General features: G+C 41.9%; 1 protein-coding gene across 3 annotated transcripts in view; it reads left to right on the forward strand.

Moving 5' to 3' along the window:
• The window catches only part of LOC5565202 (uncharacterized protein C6orf106 homolog), a 270,657-nt gene that overhangs the window by 51,467 nt on the left and 199,813 nt on the right, over nt 1-19,377 (forward strand). For all 3 annotated transcript variants that reach the window (XM_021851236.1, XM_021851243.1, XM_021851247.1), the window contains exons 3-4: nt 1,882-2,001; nt 3,168-3,382. In XM_021851236.1, the coding sequence (XP_021706928.1) occupies nt 1,882-2,001; nt 3,168-3,382 (335 nt within the window). The remainder of the gene's footprint in view (nt 1-1,881; nt 2,002-3,167; nt 3,383-19,377) is intronic.

Here is a 19,377-nt window from a genome sequence, read left to right on the forward strand (position 1 = left end):
GCGGATTGGTCACCTACCATATTTTTGAATTGACCGTTAAAAAGGTGGTCGATGGACAATGATGAGAGTGTTACGTCTGTTTGTCTGTGGTATTCTGGTACATCGTATGACAGGTCTTGATTGTTTTGATTTTCCAAGGATCGGAATGTTTGAGACCGAATATGATTCTTTTTCGGATTTTTTCCTTCAGATCCGTAACATTGCTAATCAGCATTTTGGATTATCAGTTAAATTGGTAGCTGTTAGAGCAAATATGTATGTGCAAGAAACAACCCAAGTAACCATGGAGCATTATATCATTGCATATGTAATGCAGCTGCATTACCGTAAGCCTACCATTAAAGTAGTATTAAAGTGGAAATGGGCACTTTTACAGTTGAACTAATGCAAGAATGTCGATAAAGCAATCAAGCAATTTATAAAGTGATATAAGGGCAGCAGTACAATTCATAAAGTGATATTAGTGCATTGATACATTTGCAATGCAGGGTTAATGCTTTATTGCTTGACAGCTCTTGAAATTTGCTGAATAAAAGCAATGTTGCTTCAATGTTGTTGATATGCAGTAGAATAAGTGCAATTTTATAATGCTTGTGGTTACTTGGGAAGCCTGCTGCTTGAGTGCTGGCCATTCTTGAGGCCAACACTTCCCCTGCATTGAGACAACAGATGGATCACAATATCCATAGTTTATGAGTGCCTCTTGCCACCCTTTGGTATGTGATATAATGTGGCATAGTTGATAAGTGTCCTTTGGCTTGTTATTCATCTAACAATTAGAGTTCAATTCCCAATCAAAAAGGTATACTGCTTCGTGTTAGAAAATGAGTTGACCAACGTGTGAAGTTTGATTTTTGACCAACTTCGCCGCGTCGCAACTCGATTCTCAATAGTGCGCATAATACACACGGCGGAGAGCATAGATGCGCACTTTAGCGAAGTGACTCGCGACGCGGCGAAGTTGGTCAAAATCGATCTTCGCACGTTGGTTCATCCATTTTTAGTCGCGAAGCAGTATATTGACAAAAATAAACATGATAAACATAAACACAAGGTGGTCCGGTTCCCAAAATATGTTTTTGATTAATTTTTTGAAGGTCGATAAAGCAGAGTATGCCCGCTATGAGCCTCTGTACGTGCCATAAATTCTTTTGTTCTTTTAACTTTTACTGTGCGCCGTGTGTTGGTGCTGTCTCACTCTCTCTCTCTCACGGGCAACGGCTTCGGTCTATGCCTATGCTTCTTTGGTGGCCAGTACAAGTTTTTCAATTCAAATGCTAGAATCTTAACCGCGTTGAACCGCGTCAGTGCTTACAGGTAGTTTAATCCATGATTTGATCCCTTTCCCTTGCTTTTGGAACCTTTGGCAGCGAGTCTCAAATGCACTGTCACATTGAGATTTTCTCATGAGACGGCACATGAGCCAGTGCAGATGTGATCGTTTGAGCTAGTACATTGCTACATGAGATCTAAAAAAATGTGTCTCACCATAGCACGTGCTCAAGCACGCGGTTATTTTTGTGCGCTCATGGCAAGCTGATCTCAAGCTCTTGATGTGAAGCGCGTATACATGATGTCTGGTCTATATACCAGGTCTGTTCAAGGTATTCTCTCGACATTCGAATGCTTTTTATCTAGTTGGATTTTTTTTTTCTAACCAGCGAACATACAACCATCGAGTCATTCCAACGAGCGAATCCCCACTGTACGTACCATAGTAAAATTAGATTGAAAGAAGTTTCATACCGATAGTTGTCTTCATTCAATATAAACTTGGAATAAATTTCTTGACTACTTGTATCATGGTACAGACACCATGTATCTGTCCAAGGTATTTACGAAATTTACTCACATTTCCCCATTTTCATTTTTATTTTTAAGGAACTTACAAGCTGCTGTTGGATGCTATTTTGATTTTATGGCATTTCCTCGTCATCCTTCAATGAAGTTTCTGAACGATCTAACCGTTGGAAAGGATGAAAAAGTCACCCCAAACACATCGTAAGTACCTTTAACACAATTCGATATTGTGAATTTACTTGGAAGATGGATTTGAAAAGAGATTGCTTGAACTAGTTCGAAATCAGCGTTATATCTCAATAGGCATTTCAATAAATTCAGGCGGCATGAATATCTTTTAACTTAGTGATTGCCAAAGTGGATTTTCAAGTCCAGGGGGGCAAACATTTGTAAAACTGAATTTGAAAAGAAAAGATAAATGATTGATAATATCTTGTTTTTTATTGAATAACACGATAGAGCATGTTCTTGTAACTATTTTGACATATTTTCCCGCTTAAATAACTGCTATCCCGGTCAACCCCTATGAACTACTTTAAATATCTTTATCCAATAATAAATATTTCTGTCGGTTGTTCTTTACTGTTAATTGCGTTACGTTTATTCAAGTATCTTCATCAATCTATAAAACCTTATAAGTAACTTTCTTTATCAAGCATGCATTATAAATCTTCAAAGAAATGTTACGAAATTTCGTTCGATCATGTTTTATCGATTACCTTCATGAATATTCATCGAAAAACGAGTAACGTATGATGTCTAAGTAACGTTATATATTGACAAATTATGGTGATGAACTAGCCGTATGCGCTAAAAATCACCTTAATAAAGAACAAAAAAAAATATTGACAAAGAAAAATGAAGCTTTGTATCGAGGCACCTTTATCATTCTTGTCCGTATCGATTCGTAAAACAACGTAAAGGTATTCTGGTACATCCTATGACAGGTCTCGATAGTTTTGATTTTCAAAGGATCGGAATATTTGAGACCGAATATGATTCTTTTTCGTATTTTTTCCTTCAGATCCGAAACATTGCTAATCAGCATTTTGGATTATCACCTTACATAACGAGAAGGATGCTCTTAAATTGCTCTGTAAATAATCTGTATCGGTAAAGAAGATACATATGAACTGATTCCGGCACAGTAGTGGCTACGAGCACAGAGTGCCTTTAAAAAAACATAATGAATAACAAAACGATTTTAAATTGTTTATAACATAATCATTATTATGATTTAGGTTATAAGTATTATGAACTACCAAAGTTTTAATAAGTTTTACTTACCATAGCTTTTTGATTTCATTTAATCTAAAACACACAGTGTTGTTTTTTTTTACTAATTGCCATTTTTTTGTTGTTTTCAGATTCAAACAAACATGGTTACTCCAGAATAATGGCGACATCAGCTGGCCAGACGGTACATATTTGCAAAATGAAACCGAGGAAAAAAAATATGTTATGCCTTCCTTATCGCCAAATGACACAACTATTATAACAATCGATCAAATAAGTCCAGTAAATGTAGGGCCATTTATTACTCGGTGGTGTCTATATGCTTCGAACGGAACTCAATTTGGAGGTAATTGATTAAACATTTTATATTATCATCATCTTAGGATAGTTGGTTTACTCTCCAAAGGGCACTTGCAAAATTTCACGCGGCGTTCCTCTAAGGGAACGTATATCATAACAAACTAATTGCGCAAATCAATGAATCGATCAACTTGAACATGATGATCATGACACAAGATCACCATAAATCAAACACACTGAATCCTTGTCTGCAAATGATCTCTGCATTCATAGGTTGACGCATACGAATTTGAGGGGAAAGCTTCATAACATGGTTCATACCAGAAAAAAATTGAAGCACTTCAAAAAATATAATAATAGTTAGAAAAAAACCCTAATTTTCTACAATTAAATTGTGAATCGTGGTTTAGCCGTAGTAGAGTGGAAGTTTAACAACTACCGAAAAGCTAAACATTACTATTCTTTGCAATTGAATTAAATGGACGAATTGATGTGAAGTTTTGCGAAAAAGTTACACTCTTCTCGATGAGAATCGAACTCACGACTCCCTGACTCTAGTTAGGGCGCGTTACCCCTACGTCACGAGAGGACTCATGGACGCAGAAGTTAACCTGAATTCGATTCCAGCTCAATAATTTTCTAGTTTATTTGACACAAAATTTAACTGAAGGGCAACCTTAGATGTATGAGGTCAACATGGACAAAACAATGTTTACTGTTAGAAGTGTAAACATTTGATCTGTGGTTTCTGGAACGAATGTAAAATTTGATTGAACAAGGTTGAACAAGGAAATTTTTCGTCTTTTTTCCTAATAAGTGTATATTTTGATAAAAAATCTCTTATTTTGCTTAATAAACAGACTCGTATTTTCATGAAAAAAGTTCAATTATTTTTAATTCTAATTAAAAGTTATATCATTCTTTTTGGTTGATAAACTTGTCTTGATTTAGTCCTAAAATAATATTTACGATTAAATATCGGTATATTCATAACTTGGGCGAACAAAATATTTATTGAACATCCCAGAAAGCATCAAGCAGCGCTTGTGTGCAGTTGCTTTTCTAATCGCTGGTCGATTTTTAACCAATCACAGTTTTTAAACCGTTTGTGTTAATACGTTAATTTTTATCCACGGGGTTCCGTTTTAACGGGTGGATCTTAACGTGTGCTATTCCGCGAGACGGATTAAGTTTAGTTTCGTGTACCATTTCCGCGAAGTACGTGTTTTTTACGCGATCGGTATACCTACCTGTTTTGCTCCAGAAGCATCGATACTCGCGCGATTGTGTGTCGCGGGCCCCTTCTACCCAAATCGGGGAAGGGGTCTTCAGCCTGAAAAGTGAGTGACAATTGGCGGCCAGAGGGAACCTAGTTTTCTCCGGTCCCACCAGTGTATCTTATCCCCTTCAATCCCAACATACCGGGAAGGGGGACGAAGAAACAAATAAGTGGTGAGGGGAAAGAAACAAACAGGCGCCAAAAGTGTATGAACTAAGAGAAGTGCGCATCTGTGAACCTTGTTGAACCCTCGTTTCGGTAGCAAAGGGGGTGTGAAAGGCAAGGGTGAAGAAGAGAGAACACAATCCCGAGTCTAGCCACCATTTCTGGTGTGTGTATCCCCCCAAGTGTCGTGTGAAAAGCTAATTTTATTTGGTACTCTTTTTTGTGCGTCTATTGCTCTTGTTGAACAGACGAAGAGAGTGAGTGCTTTCTCGGGTCGGTAGGAGTGATTGAGTCCTCGGTGAGCCTGTGTTCGGAGCATCTATCGTCGGCTTCAGTGAGTGTTACTCGGTGACAATCTCCGTGGGTGTTAGGGTGATCCAATTTTTGGTGTGCGCGATAAACAAGGAAAACATCGCTGAATATCCTTAAAAAAAAAAACGCCTTTCGGGGTTGTAGGGATGGCATCCAGCTCGGGATGGCCCCCTGACGGGAGCCATTTCCCACCGTTGAGCCAGGAATTATCTGCCAAAAACATGCTGGGACCAGGCAGACGCACGATGCCGGATTTTATGGATCCTGACGGCGCATTTGGTCAACTACAAATCCTTCGTATCCAAGGTAAGAACGGCGCCCCATTGCCGATCGTCCCGTTCATCATTCGTAGATCCATTCAGCGTATCGTCGGTGGCAGAATCGAAGGGGCTTTCCCGGAGGCCGGTGGTAAATCTTACGCTATAAAGACGAGGAATACAAGTTCGATTAACAAGCTGTTGGAGATGAGTAGGCTGGACGATGGAACTGAGGTTGAGGTCATCGAGCACCCAGTACATAATCAAATTCGATTAGTAGTATCATGCAGGGACGTCGTTAACGTTGACACTAAGACACTCGAGCAGGAGCTTAGTGATCAAAACGTCAAGGAAGTGCGTCGCATCACTAGACCCGGAAGTGGCGAAGAGAGAATAAACACGCCAACCTTGATTCTCACTCTCCGTGGTACATGCCGACCCGAATTTATAAACTTCGGTTACATACGGTGCCATACCCGACCGTATTATCCGAATCCTATGCAGTGCTTTAATTGCTGGGCCTTTCGCCATACGTCGAAGTGGTGCAAAAACACCACTGTCTGTGGAAAGTGCTCCCAAGGGCACCCATCGTCGAAAGAGGAACCCTGTGACAGTCCGGTCTACTGCGGAAAGTGCAAATCGAACGACCATGGAATCAGCGAAAAATCCTGTCCAGAATTCAAGCGCCAGGTCGACATCGAGAGAGTGCGGGTTGATCAAGAGGTCTCCTACGGGCAGGCCGCAAGAATTGTGGAGAGTAAAAACCATCCTCTGGCCCCGAATACCACCGCAGCCGTGGTAGGAATTTCGCCCCCAGGTACGAATGAGCTTACGAGCCCCAATGCGGAGATAGTCGCCTTGACTAAGCGAATCGACTCTCTTATCGAAGCCCTTCAAAGCCGAGATAACCGGATCGCTCAATTGGAGCAGCAGCTAGCCATGTTAAATGGTCTACCCCATATAACAACAGAGCCCGATCAATCGCCGAATCCGGATACTATCATCGAGTGTCCTCCATATATGAAAGCCTTTCTCGCACAGCAACAACAGATGTTCTCCAACGCGATGAAGCACCTGTACACGCAAAACCTCAAGATGCAGGAAGAGTTCGAATCGATGAAAAAATCGATGTCAACGATCTCACCACCAAATGCAAAGATCGTCGACTTAAAACAGTGCATTCTCTCTGCCACCCAGCCGGCAGAGAAATCGTTAAACAGCAACCCATCCGCTACAAATAACCAAGACGGTGCCGTCATCAGCATCTTGGACTTATCGTCCTCAACGATGTCGGAGACGGATCCGATCGAGCCAGAGGAAAAAACTTCCGCCTTGGATTCAACTGCCGATATAAGTGATGAGGAATATAGTGATCCATCTCCAGTCGTCTCACCGAATACTATTCCAGCCAAATCTTTCGACACACCCAGGCCGAAAACTATCATCTCCAACCCGAATGACTCTTCTCACAAAACACCAACGAACTCTAAACCCACTAAAGCAGCGAACAAAAGAACAGCAACCGAACTTTCCCCCTTGGAAAATGCTAGGGGAAACGATCCCTTGCCAAAACATAAAAGACAACTACCCGCCACCGGTCGTAACCGGTCAAATAAACTATAGCTTTCTCTCCCAGCAAAAACTCCTCCGTCAACAAACCTACCGACCCTACAACAACCAACTGTCCGCTTTTGATGGCAAATAGTCGGGGCGCCTTTGGACTGGAAGCTATACCCCAACCAGCACCATCGAATCGACCCCGGCATTTGTCCAGCATTTCGGATGAAGAAAATAGTGCCACGAACAGTCGGGGCGCCGACAGACCGGAAGTCAGGACCCAACCGGAACAGTCGAATCGACCCCGGCGTTCGTCGGACGAAAACATAAATTATGCAAGCTTTTCCCCAGCGAGAGCCCCTGGTAGCCTTGGTCCCTCCAGTGCGGACGACTTCTCCACACCGGAACTGGTGGATAACCCTTGGCGCTGGGGGAAGTCTGGAAGAGGGATGGATAAGGGAATAAGCACCCATTCCCCTACGGACCACGTGGGAGTCAAACTCAATCGTTTTTCGGGACGCACAAGGGGAGAAATCCTCGTCCCCCGAAGGACTTCGAGGGAGTCAAGCCAACAAACGAAACCATCAACACCCCAGCCGGTGCTTCCTGGGCAGCCCGAGACTTCCGTTTCGGGTGGTAAGACCCGTTCCAATCGCTCTTCATCAACCCAAACCAAGCCATCTTTCCTCCCGGCGGGTTGCATTAAGCCCCACCGCAGCGAAGCTCTAGCTAAATCTCGTTCCAACAAAATCAAAATAACACTCCTCTCGTCGAACCAACAAACCCATGCTCATGGGGGACATCCTACAACAACCTCTTTTGAAGATCCAATCACGATGGGTAAGTCAGACAGCCATTTTTTATCAAGCCATCAAATTCAAACCGCAACATGCCAACCGGCGCTTCCTGGGCACCCCGAACTCCTGGTCTCGGGTGGTAAGCCCCACCCCAGAAGTCCAACACCAGACAACAATGAGCCATCTCCTCTTCTGGCGGGTCGTGTTAAGTGCCCCCTCGACGGAGCTCTAGCTAAAAATCGTCCCCTCTCGAATCAGCAACCCCCTACCCATGGGAAATCTCCTACACCAACCGCTCCAGACCATCCAATTACGATGGGTAACATGGCACCCTATACCGCACCAAGCTCGCCACAGTCTTCCTCACCTCTGTGGGAATCATCCACTTCACACGCCAACGCATCTACGGGCACCTTCTCCAAGGATCCAGTGTCGCCTACTGATGAAGGACCTAGATCGACTGTCGAACCAAACCGAATAAGCAACATCAGAAAACTCCCCTCAGACTGCCTCACCAACAGTGAAAAATACGATAGTTATATCGCTTCTTCGCTGGGCCCCGGCGCTTTATTGGCTCCTTGTTGTTCTACCAACAGAGCAAGTTTGGCTGTCGACCTCTTTGAGCACCCTATGCACTCCAATCTAGGCGGTAAGTCCCAACAACTTGCCTTTTCCCATGAAATTGCCTGCGACGTTGATATTAATTCCAACTCCAATCTGGAGACCACGAGTAGTTGGGGCGACAGCCGACCAGCAGCTGTATGGGGACTGGAACGGTTGAACCGTTTTCAACACTCGGCGGGCGAAATAGGATCCGAGACAGGTGACAACCCAAACGCAGATGGAAGATGCATCTCAGCACCTTCCCCTCCTTCAAGACTCTCCGAGACCCACTCTAGTACGCACTCGCACCCTAATGTCAATCGAAACGCTCGACTGATTCTCCAGTGGAACATAAACGGTTTTCTCAACAATTTGTCGAACCTGGAAATGTTGGTAAATCAACACGAGCCCCTGGTCATCGCTTTGCAGGAGACCCATAAAGCCTCTGTAGACATTATGAACAGCAGATTGGGAAAAAAGTACTCCTGGCACGCAATTCGAGGGTCCAATTTCTACCACTCGGTTGCGTTAGGGACTATCAACGAAATTCCATACGAGATCTTACAACTGGACACCGATCTACCCATTGCAGCTATCAAAATCTCGTGGCCTTTCCCGATGTCAATCGTTAGCTTCTATCTTCCCAATGAGAAATTAACGAATCTAAAGAACCGACTGATCGATACCTTCGATAAGATACCTGACCCAAAGATCATCCTTGGAGACGGCAACGGTCACCACACTACCTGGGGCAGTCGCGTTAACAATGCCAGAGGTTCCGCGATTTTTGAAACCGCAACCGAAACAGGATTATGCATCCTGAATGATGGCTGTAAAACCTTCATCCGTGGTCGCGTAGAAACATCTATTGACATCTCGCTAGCGTCCCACAACATCATCGATCGGTTGCTTTGGTCCGTGGACAACGATCTGTCGGGGAGCGATCACTTCCCAATATGGATCCAATTGAACTCATCACCGCCAAAAACCTCCCGTCGACCTCGCTGGCTTTATGACCAAGCCAACTGGAAAATCTTCCAAGACAGAATGGAGGAAATTCTGGAGTCTTCTCCTCCATCTTCTATAGATCATTTCTCGAACAGCATTATCGAGGCCGCTACGGCGGCCATTCCGAGGACTAGTCCCACACCCGGGCGAAGGGCCCTTTGTTGGTGGTCTGAGACCACAAAGAAAGCGGTCAAAGCAAGACGCAAAGCACTCCGCGCAGCCAGACGACTACCGGCCGACCACCCGGAGAAAATTGCCGCGATGGAAAAATACCGAGACGCGAACAACAAATGCAAGTTTATCATCCGGGAAGCCAAGGAAAAATCGTGGACGAGTTTCCTTGACGAAATCAACGATAACCAGTCCTCCGCGGAATTATGGAGCAGGGTGAACGCCATTCAGGGTAAGCGCCAAACCAGAGGTCTAGTCCTCAAATCCGGTAACCAGACGACCCGGGATCCAATCCTTGTCGCTGATGCCCTGGCCGACTACTTTGGAGACCTTTCGTCCTTTCATCGATACCCGCTCGACTTTCAAAAAAAAACACCAACCCGCCAATGCCGCCTTTGCTATGACACAAGTGCCAGGTTTCCCCGTTCAGAACTTTAACAAAGAATTTTCCATGGACGAACTCCTCTTTGCCCTGAGCAAGTCAAAAGGAAAATCCGCCGGTCCGGACCAGATTGGCTATCCGATGTTGAAAAAATTACCCCCGATAGGAAAAAGAAAGGCACTAGACCTAATCAACAGCGAATGGTTAGCCGGGACCCTTCCCGACAGCTGGAAGTGCAGCCTGGTAGTGCCGATTCCGAAGGCTTGTGGTACAAACTACGACCCCAGCGATTTTCGCCCAATAGCCTTAACAAGCTGCTTGGCAAAAATGATGGAGCGCATGGCAAATCGCAGACTGGTGGAATACCTCGAAAAAAACGATCTTCTGGACAACCGTCAGCACGCTTTCCGGGCAGGTTTCGGCACCGGAACCTATTTCGCGGCCCTTGGGGACATTCTCAATGGAGCATTAGAAAGGAATGAACACGTTGAAATGGCATCCCTGGACTTGGCGAAGGCCTACAACCGAGCCTGGACCCCGGGGATATTAAAGTGCCTAATGGACTGGGGTGTTACTGGGAATCTTGCCAGCTTCGTTAAAAACTTTCTAACCAACCGTCGTTTCCGGGTTAGCATCGGGAATCATCAATCCAAAGAAATCCCCGAAGAAACCGGTGTTCCACAGGGATCGGTTATCGCCGTTACGCTGTTTCTGGTGGGAATGAATGGTGTCTTCCAATCCTTGCCGAAAGGAGTATTCGTGCTGGTCTACGCCGACGACATTTTGCTGCTAGTGACAGGAGTACACCCGAAGATGGTCAGGCGAAAATTGCAGGCAGCCGTAAATGCAGTCGCCAAATGGGCAATCAAAGTGGGCTTTGAAATCTCAGCAACCAAATGTGCAAGACTCCACATCTGCAATTCGAAACATCAACCACCAAAAAAGCCAATCACGGTCAACGGTACTGCCATTCCAAACAAGAAAACCGTTAAGATCGTTGGCGTCACCCTCGATCGACACCTCTCCTTCAAAGCCCACTTCGATAATGTCCGATCGGCATGCAAGTCCCGAATCAACTTGCTGAGGCTGATATCCGGCAAAAGGAAAAGAAGCGACCGAACGTCCAGAATCCGAGTTGCCAACGCAATCGTTAACAGCCGATTGCTTTACGGGATCGAAATAACGAGTCAACGCTTCGACGAACTGATCAGCAACCTAGGGGGAACCTACAACAACGCGATCCGGATAATCTCGGGACATCTGCCTTCTACGCCAGCCGACTCGGCCTGTGCCGAAGCCGGAGTCTTGCCTTTCCGATACAAATTGGCTAACAGTATTGGCAGTAGGGCCATCTGTTTCTTGGAAAGAACCAAGAACGACGGATCAGAAGCCTGTATCGAAATACAGGCCAACCAGATCCTTAGGTCCGTGGCCGGCATAGAGCTCCCTTTGGTATCTGAGCGACACCGTAACGGAGCCAGAAGCTGGTCTGCCAGGAAAATAAAGGTGGACAATTATCTGAAGCAAAAACTCAAGAAAGGTGGCAACCCAAGGCTCGCACAAGCCCTTTTCCTGGACCGGATCAGAACAAAGTACAGAATATACAACGTTCGGTACACGGACGGGTCGAAGGCTCTCGGGAAAGTGGGGATAGGCTGGTGCGGCATCGGCTTTCGGGAAAGCAGGAGTCTTCCTAGCCAATGCTCGGTCTTCTCGGCAGAAGCTGCTGCCATTTTTCAAGCAATCTTGCAACCGTCGGACCTTATCGGGCCGGTACTCATCGCCACCGACTCAGCTAGCACAATCGCAGCAATATTATCGGACACTAACAAGCACCCTTGGATTCAGGAGATACAGGATGTGCTTGATGACGAAGAAAACATCACGCTGATGTGGGTACCCGGTCACAGCGGAATTGCGGGCAACGAGGAAAGCGGATAGGTGTGCCAATACAGGCAGAGACAGCGAGCGTCTGACCGACATCGTCCCGAGCGCCGATCTCAAATTGTGGCTACGGGAAAAAGTTAACGACGCATGGAGGAGAAAGTGGCAGAGCGAAAGGAACCTTTTCACCAGGAAGATTAAAGGGGACGTTAGAAAGTGGGAAGATCGTCCAGACAGAAGGGAACAAGTTATCCTCTCCCGACTTCGAACGGGGCATACACGAGTCTCTCACTCGATGAGTGGCGGACCGAATTTCCGAAGAATCTGCGAGACTTGCCAGGTTCACAACTCCGTTGAACACTTCCTGTACACTTGTCCTACTCTGGAACTCCTGAGAAAGCAGTACGATATGGGAAGCATTCGCACGAGCCTACAGGACGATAGATCCAGCGAGGCTGTGCTTTTCCGTTTCCTCAAAGATGCCAAACTTTTCGACGAAATCTAACAGATTTTTTTCATCCAGCCAACAGAACTCTAGAGTTATGGATAACCCAAGCGTAACTGGGCTCCCCAAGCTCTTAAACTTGGGTGGTAAGTCCCACGTCTACGCCAGTGAAAACGTTGACCTACCATTGAGGCAATAAAATACCGTTACTGGGCACCCTGAGCACCCAAAACTCAGGTGGTAAGTCCCACGTCTGCGGCTGTGTTTTTTAAATGAAGGAAACTGACTCCCCTGGGCACCCTAATCACTTGGTAGATAAGACCCACGCCCGCATCTAGAAACAACGCAATTAAAAAGCAACAAAATATCGTAACTGGGCACTCTGAGCACTCAAAACATAGATGGTAAGTCCCACGTCTGCGACTTTATCAACAAACTGAATGACCCCACTCGTTCAACAAGAAAGAAAACCGGAGCCTGAAAAGAAATAAAAATCATTAAATTGGGCATAATTAAGCTACTTTATACCCGACTCACCCCAAGCTGTCAGTCGATCCCCCCTCCGACACGATACGTTTTTGGAGGAGAGAAACAGCTTCCCACATAAGGCATATCGTTTGCCTGAATCAGGGATGCTGACAGGATCAACCATCTCTCCGAATCCACACTGCTACCCCCGCGGCTGCCGGTCGCTCATCGGTTCAATAGCTGATTGGTGGTCTTCTCCCGCACCCGTCGTAGCCGGATTTGCCGCATACTCCAACCTTGGGAAAAAGGAGTCTCAAACTTTCCTTCCTCACACGACGGCACATCGAGGATTTTCCGCTGAAAGGCTGGTGGGTGCTCCTTCTAGCACCCGTTGTACTCCTTTACGCGGCTCATCACAGAGACGAAGGGGAAAAATCCTTTTTTCCCGTATACGGTGTTCCCACGACGAAATCGGGTTCCACAAGTCCATCACAGGGCTCACCAGTCCTCGGCGGTTTTTGGACAGACCCAGAATTGGCCGAAACAAGAGAAAAATTACGGACATTACAACACAAGAAGAGGAAGCGCGTGAATGTCAAACGTTGGGACATCACAAAACGGAACGCAAGTTCCATGCAAGATGCAAAAAGCCTCCTCATTAGCTAGGAAAATATGTTGTTTCTTTGTTTGTTCAATTCCAATCTTAACTTGTAGTATTGTTCCTTTCATTTTACTTGTTTGTTTGAATGTGTTAACTGTAACTAGTAACGTTAAATATGTGAAAACTTTCTATTTTTTCCGTCTAGGCTAGCCCATCTGGCTAGTATTTTAGTCGTTAAAAGTGGTGAACTCGCCAAGGGCGAAAAGCCCCTCTAATAAAGATAAATAATAATAATATTGAACATCGGAGAAGCAATTCAAACCACTAATGGTCCTCACACAGCATACAAAAGGTCGCTGTTGACTGATCATGCTTCTAATTAGCAAAATCGAGGCCACAAAGTTATCCTTCTTATGGCTAAAATCGAATCTATAAAGCAAACCAATAAAACTTTTTAGTTTCGATTCGAAAGTCTTAGAAAATGTACATATTAAATATCTATAGAAATGTTTAAAGATTGTAGATTCGTGTAAAAAGGTGATGGGAAATCGCTATTCTCAACATTCATGAATGAGTTTTTATTTTAAATCGACAGTTGGGAATAGCGATTATCCTCTTCAATAGACTCTAAGAAAAAAGAAAATATGAAATTCAATATTCGATAACTTCGAGAAACGAGAACATTTTCAGACCAAAGGAGAATGGGAGGACATATCTACTCTGTTACTGCATAAGGGTATATCTGATATGAGCGATTTCTCTTTATGAATCCTCTCTTTCGCAATAACTTATCTTAACTAGATAAATCTGTAATAACTCTTATCAATGAATAGTGATTCTGCGAAATACCCTACTTCGAAAGTAGGGCGCATTAGCATCCAAACGCGAATCGAATGCACCGAATGCACCACTTCCGTAGTTAAGAAAAATCCAACTTATGTAAGAAACCGTTATTTAGCGGACTTTGGGGCAAGTGTGCCATAGGGGCAAGTGTGCCACCCCTGCTTTTTACAAAAACTACAATATATATTTTCTCTTTGAGCTTAACAATGTGTTCCATTATAGTTCACAATACAATGATCAAAATATGATAAAAATTGCTCTATTTTTCACGTATTTACATCGACTTTTGCAAAGACAACCAAATTTGAGCGGAATTTTATAAGATTTTGTTGTTTCTAAATAGCATGGTAAAAGGTAAGTTATTAACAGATTTTTCTAACGTACTGTACATTGTGAAACTATTCAAATGTGTAAGTTATTGTGGCATATGAACGAAAAAAATATTTAGTTTTACACACGAAATTCAGTTTGATTGAAATCTATACTTATTGGGGCAAGTGTGCCACCTATTTGGTAAACGCAAATTGTTGGAGTGAAATTTATAAAAATGTGAACATCAACAACAAAATCATAATAATAAACCAAAATGAGGCACCAGTAGTGGTTTCTGAAGTATAGTAGAGGAATAACTGACATTTTTGCCCCCAAAATGATTTTTTCTCAAAATATTCAATAATAGCATGTTATTTTGGCTTATTGAGTACCGTTTTACATATCTACATCAATATTTACCGTTATTTAGTGCTGATCTAGTGTAATATTATACATAATCACCGTAATATAAGGATAATACATATATTGTAGTGAATGGAGACAAAAATAACCATTTTAGTTATTCGAATTGAGTAATAGAGAGTGACGCATGTTTTGTGCCTTGTTATAAAGCATCCCCTTATTACGGTAAACTTTAAATTATTTTTTTGAATTATCGATTAGCGTCTGCTTTGTAAGTAATATTAATAGGTAATAAAGAAACTCCATTACAAGTAGAATTACATGCGATTTTCATTCGGTGGCCGTCTTGCCCCATATGGGTGGCACACTTGCCCCATAGTGTCGAAAAATAGGTTATTTTGGATGATATTTGAGAAGCTTCAAAACTAATACTTTTTGAAGTTATTTACTTTTTAAATGGCACAGTGGTTATGAAAAGATGTGAAACTAACATCATGAGGCTAAATTGCTGAATTTTATAAGCTTCAGGCAAAGTTAGAGAACAATTTGCTTAAGGTGGCACACTTGCCCCAAATTCCGCTACTTTTCACCTCGCCGATAATATTTTGCTTGCACTTGGGGTTTAAATTTCCTGAATCGACAACGTTTGCGAATTGGACCAGACAAAAATTACATTTGACAGTTCATTGATTATTGCGGCGCTCATTTTAAATCCACATCCAGCGGCGGCGGTAACGCGCAGAAGATATGCGCGCAATTCAAACGCAACGTCAAAACTCAAGTAGGCTTGGATTTGTTCGTTCTTCAAGGACGCAAATGTTTCAAATTTGCTAAATCTGAAACATTTGGTGATTTTTATTATCATTGCGACGGTATATCGAGATTTTCAGATAATCGCATTACGTGGATTTATCTTGCAGAGTACAATAATTTGAGGAAAAATAATTTCCGAACTGTCAAATTTAAGTTCGGACTAATTTTAATAGCCCAATTGGAACAGACCCTTTAGTGTTGGCGTAAGTTAGTTTCGCTTTGAAACAACTATTTGTGAGTAGGTAAAAGTACTTAATGGGATAGTAATCTCAACATAAACAAATTCTTCTGCGTGCAAGCCCCATTTATTAAATCTCTGTGCATGCTCCGGTCAATCATGGAGTGCAACTACAGGGTGTCCACAAATTATCCGTACAAATTTTGAAGGCATGGCTCTATGCAATCAAGCAGAATAAATTCAGTATTCTTGCATGGTTCAAAACATTCACCTATAATATTATTGAGCAGTAAGTTTCCGATTTCAAATATACTGCTTCGCGACTAAAAATGAGTGAACTAACGTGCGAAGTTCGATTTTTGACCAACTTCGCCGTATCACGAGTCACTTCGCTATAGTGCGCATCTATGCCCTCCGCCGTGTGTATTATGCGCACTATTGAGAATCGAGTTGCGACACGGCGAAGTTGGTCAAAAATCAAACTTCGCGCGTTGGTTAACCCATTTTTCAACGCGAAGCAGTATATTTGTGTAACCAACCCAAATGTGTTGGGGTGTCTTAATGGGAGTTGTTTTTCGAGCTTTATGACGGCTGAGCAATGTCCATAGAGCTCATTGGAAATGAACCGTATTATTTTGTATTTCCAGTCTAACTTGAAGCCATTAAACTGTAGAATACTTCAAATAATAATAGGACATTTGGATTCATCTAATTTAGATTTTAGGGACAAAATTTCTCTAGTATAACTAGCGGCCCTCAGGAAAAACGCATCTGAAAAAATCAAAATTGCCTGCGTAAATAGCCACGGCCCCTTCTATGAGAGATAAAAGTCGTAAAGGATTTAGATAAGTTTACAGTGTTTGTTTCGATAATATTAGTGAACTGATTAAAGTGGCGCACTTTCATACAGATCCACCTCTACCAAAACTTAAAAATCTAAAATTGATTGATTAACTTTCCATGCTACCAAATGTCACTTTTATGGAAAAATAGTAAACGTATTCATAAATCTATTTTTTCGTGTTATATTTCCAAGATGACGTATTCAACCCAATCTCAATCAAGGTTCAAGATCAATGTGAAATTCTACCCTCTTGAAGCCGAAAAGCCAAAAAAACCTAGCCTTTTAAGAAAAAAAACCGCTTGCCAGTTTGAAAATATGGATTATTGTTGCTCGACATTTCATTTCTCTAAACCTCTCGAAACCAAAATTTGAACATAGAATTGAATAATACCATTTTTTGTTAAAGTTAAGGACTTTACATCTTAAAGCTGCTTGGCTATCTTCATATTAAAGGATTGAAAGTTTTTTTTATTTTTTCAAAAAACTGTCGTTATTAAACTCGTATGATTACAGTGGTTTAAAGAAAGCAAAATAGAAGGTATTTTGCTCAAAGATTTTATAATATCCAATTAGAGTAGAGTAGGTCAAAAGTTCAACCTTAGTGGTATAATCATTTTTTTTTCATAACAACGATAGCAGTTGTAAATAAATAAATACCCACAGTGAACCTTCAACATATTTTTTATAATTTTGCTGAGCAAACTTGTATCAACATATTTACCCATTTTCAGTTATAACAGTTTCAAAATTGATTGTCTTCAACGATCTTTTGCCCCACCGCACAGTGGTTTAAAACCCAAAAAAACACGATCATCGGCTTTTTCAGTATCAAAAAGTGAAAATATTGCCATACTATATTCGGCAAAGTTACTACATATGTTAAGCAGCAACTTTTGACATTCACAAATTTTTGATTAATTTACTCATAAGTGATATAAAATTTTTTTTCCTCTGTTTGTCGTCAAAATCAATTGGTGTCTTCGACTAAGTTGTTGGAATTGTTTAATGAAGAAAAATTGTCGAAGATGCTTTAACTCTATCTATTAAAATAAAGGATTTATAGCGATTTTCATATAAAAACCACTTCAAAAGTACAAATACTCACTTAACTTTTTTCGCAGCGATTTTAATGGCTTACAATGTTCTAGGACTATGTATATATTTTCAAAATACAGAACTTCCACTAACATTCTTTTTCAATTAACATGTCCGCTCATTTGCCCTACTACTTTTTCAAAAGGTTACAATTCATACCGCAGCAATCTTTTAAAGCGACACAATTAATATCCTTCGATCATGTTTTTGATATTACAAAATGACGTATTTCAGGGCTACTGAACTGTCTTTCGATGCTCATATAAGACATCAATCAGACGGTCAACATTTAAAAGACTGCAATAGTAAAATCATCCACATAAACTCCTTTGACTGAAACTTCTCTTAAATGCAAGAGTTTTTCTTCTTAAGCACATGCTAGTGTCGTCGGATCTAGTGGCGACGAGCTTATGGAAAGTGACATTGAAGTTTTCTTAACTATTAGTATCGAATAAAGCGTACATGCAGAAACTTGATTATTCAGGTGAGGAGGGAACTGAGTGAATCAAATTTGGATGTTTCTGTTTAGTACACTTGAGATAAGAATAATTATATGAATAAAATGTTTCGCCCATTGTATAGTACACATATACACGTAAAAAAATTGTGCGGTAAGAACTACCATTTTAGGGAGATCACTTGAGCGCTTGCACCGGCAATTTTCATCAGACCAGAAATGCGCTTGATTTTACCATGTCTGTAGTCGAAATCAGATTGATGAAATTTATTTCTGTCAAATGTACCAGTTCACTATTAACGTAGTAAATTGTTCTGAAATACCATGGTAGTTTAAGGAATGGGCAAAGTCAGATATAATTGTAATATTTAGCAAAGATTTTTTTTCAGTGTACATATGTAACAAATAAACTATTAAGATGAACAAAATAATAACCTTACGTTAGAAAACTGCAAACCTAAAGCTTTTAATGATAGTTATCTCAATTATGCGTAGTTATAAATAGTTATAAGGCGCCGTCCACAAATTACGTAACGCTCTAGGGGGAGGGGGGAGTAGGCTGAAGCGTTATAATAGTTATACACTGAGAACAGCGTTGCAGTTGAAATTACTATATTAGAGGGTAAAATAAATACACAACGCCACTTGATTTGTGCAGACTAAATTTACATTTATTTCAAATATTTTGTGAATTCAATTTTACCATGGCACCATTTCGACAGTTAACTATAGCATGGTTAAAAACTTGGTTAAAAAGTTAACTATAGCATGGTTAAAAACTTGCAGCAGGCCAGAATCGAACCGAGGATCTTGCAATTGTCAAGCGCGAACGCTTACCGCTCGGCTATCGATGCGGTTGGATTGAGAGGGAACAAAACGCAAATAAAAAGCGTTCTTGATAGCTCAATCGTGATTGGAATAGTAAATTTAAAAACATGTTCATGGTTCTCATTACTTCAATGCTTGTTTCAGTGTAGTGCTCAGATACGCATAATCAATACTTATAAGTAGAAATATTCAAATTTTCAACTGGCAGAAAAGTGGCAAATATGTACACGCGAAGACACGGATGAGTCTGTTGAATGTTACTTTCCGTGTATGTTCAATCGACACCTCGAGACAACATTTATGTTGAATGGACACACCATTGCTATGTTGTGTGTCATCGAGTCTGTTATAGGCCTTTTCAAGTAACAGGTCCGTCTAT

The sequence above is a fragment of the Aedes aegypti genome, chromosome 1 (assembly GCF_002204515.2).
Source record: "Aedes aegypti strain LVP_AGWG chromosome 1, AaegL5.0 Primary Assembly, whole genome shotgun sequence".
Classification (NCBI taxonomy): domain Eukaryota; kingdom Metazoa; phylum Arthropoda; class Insecta; order Diptera; family Culicidae; genus Aedes; species Aedes aegypti.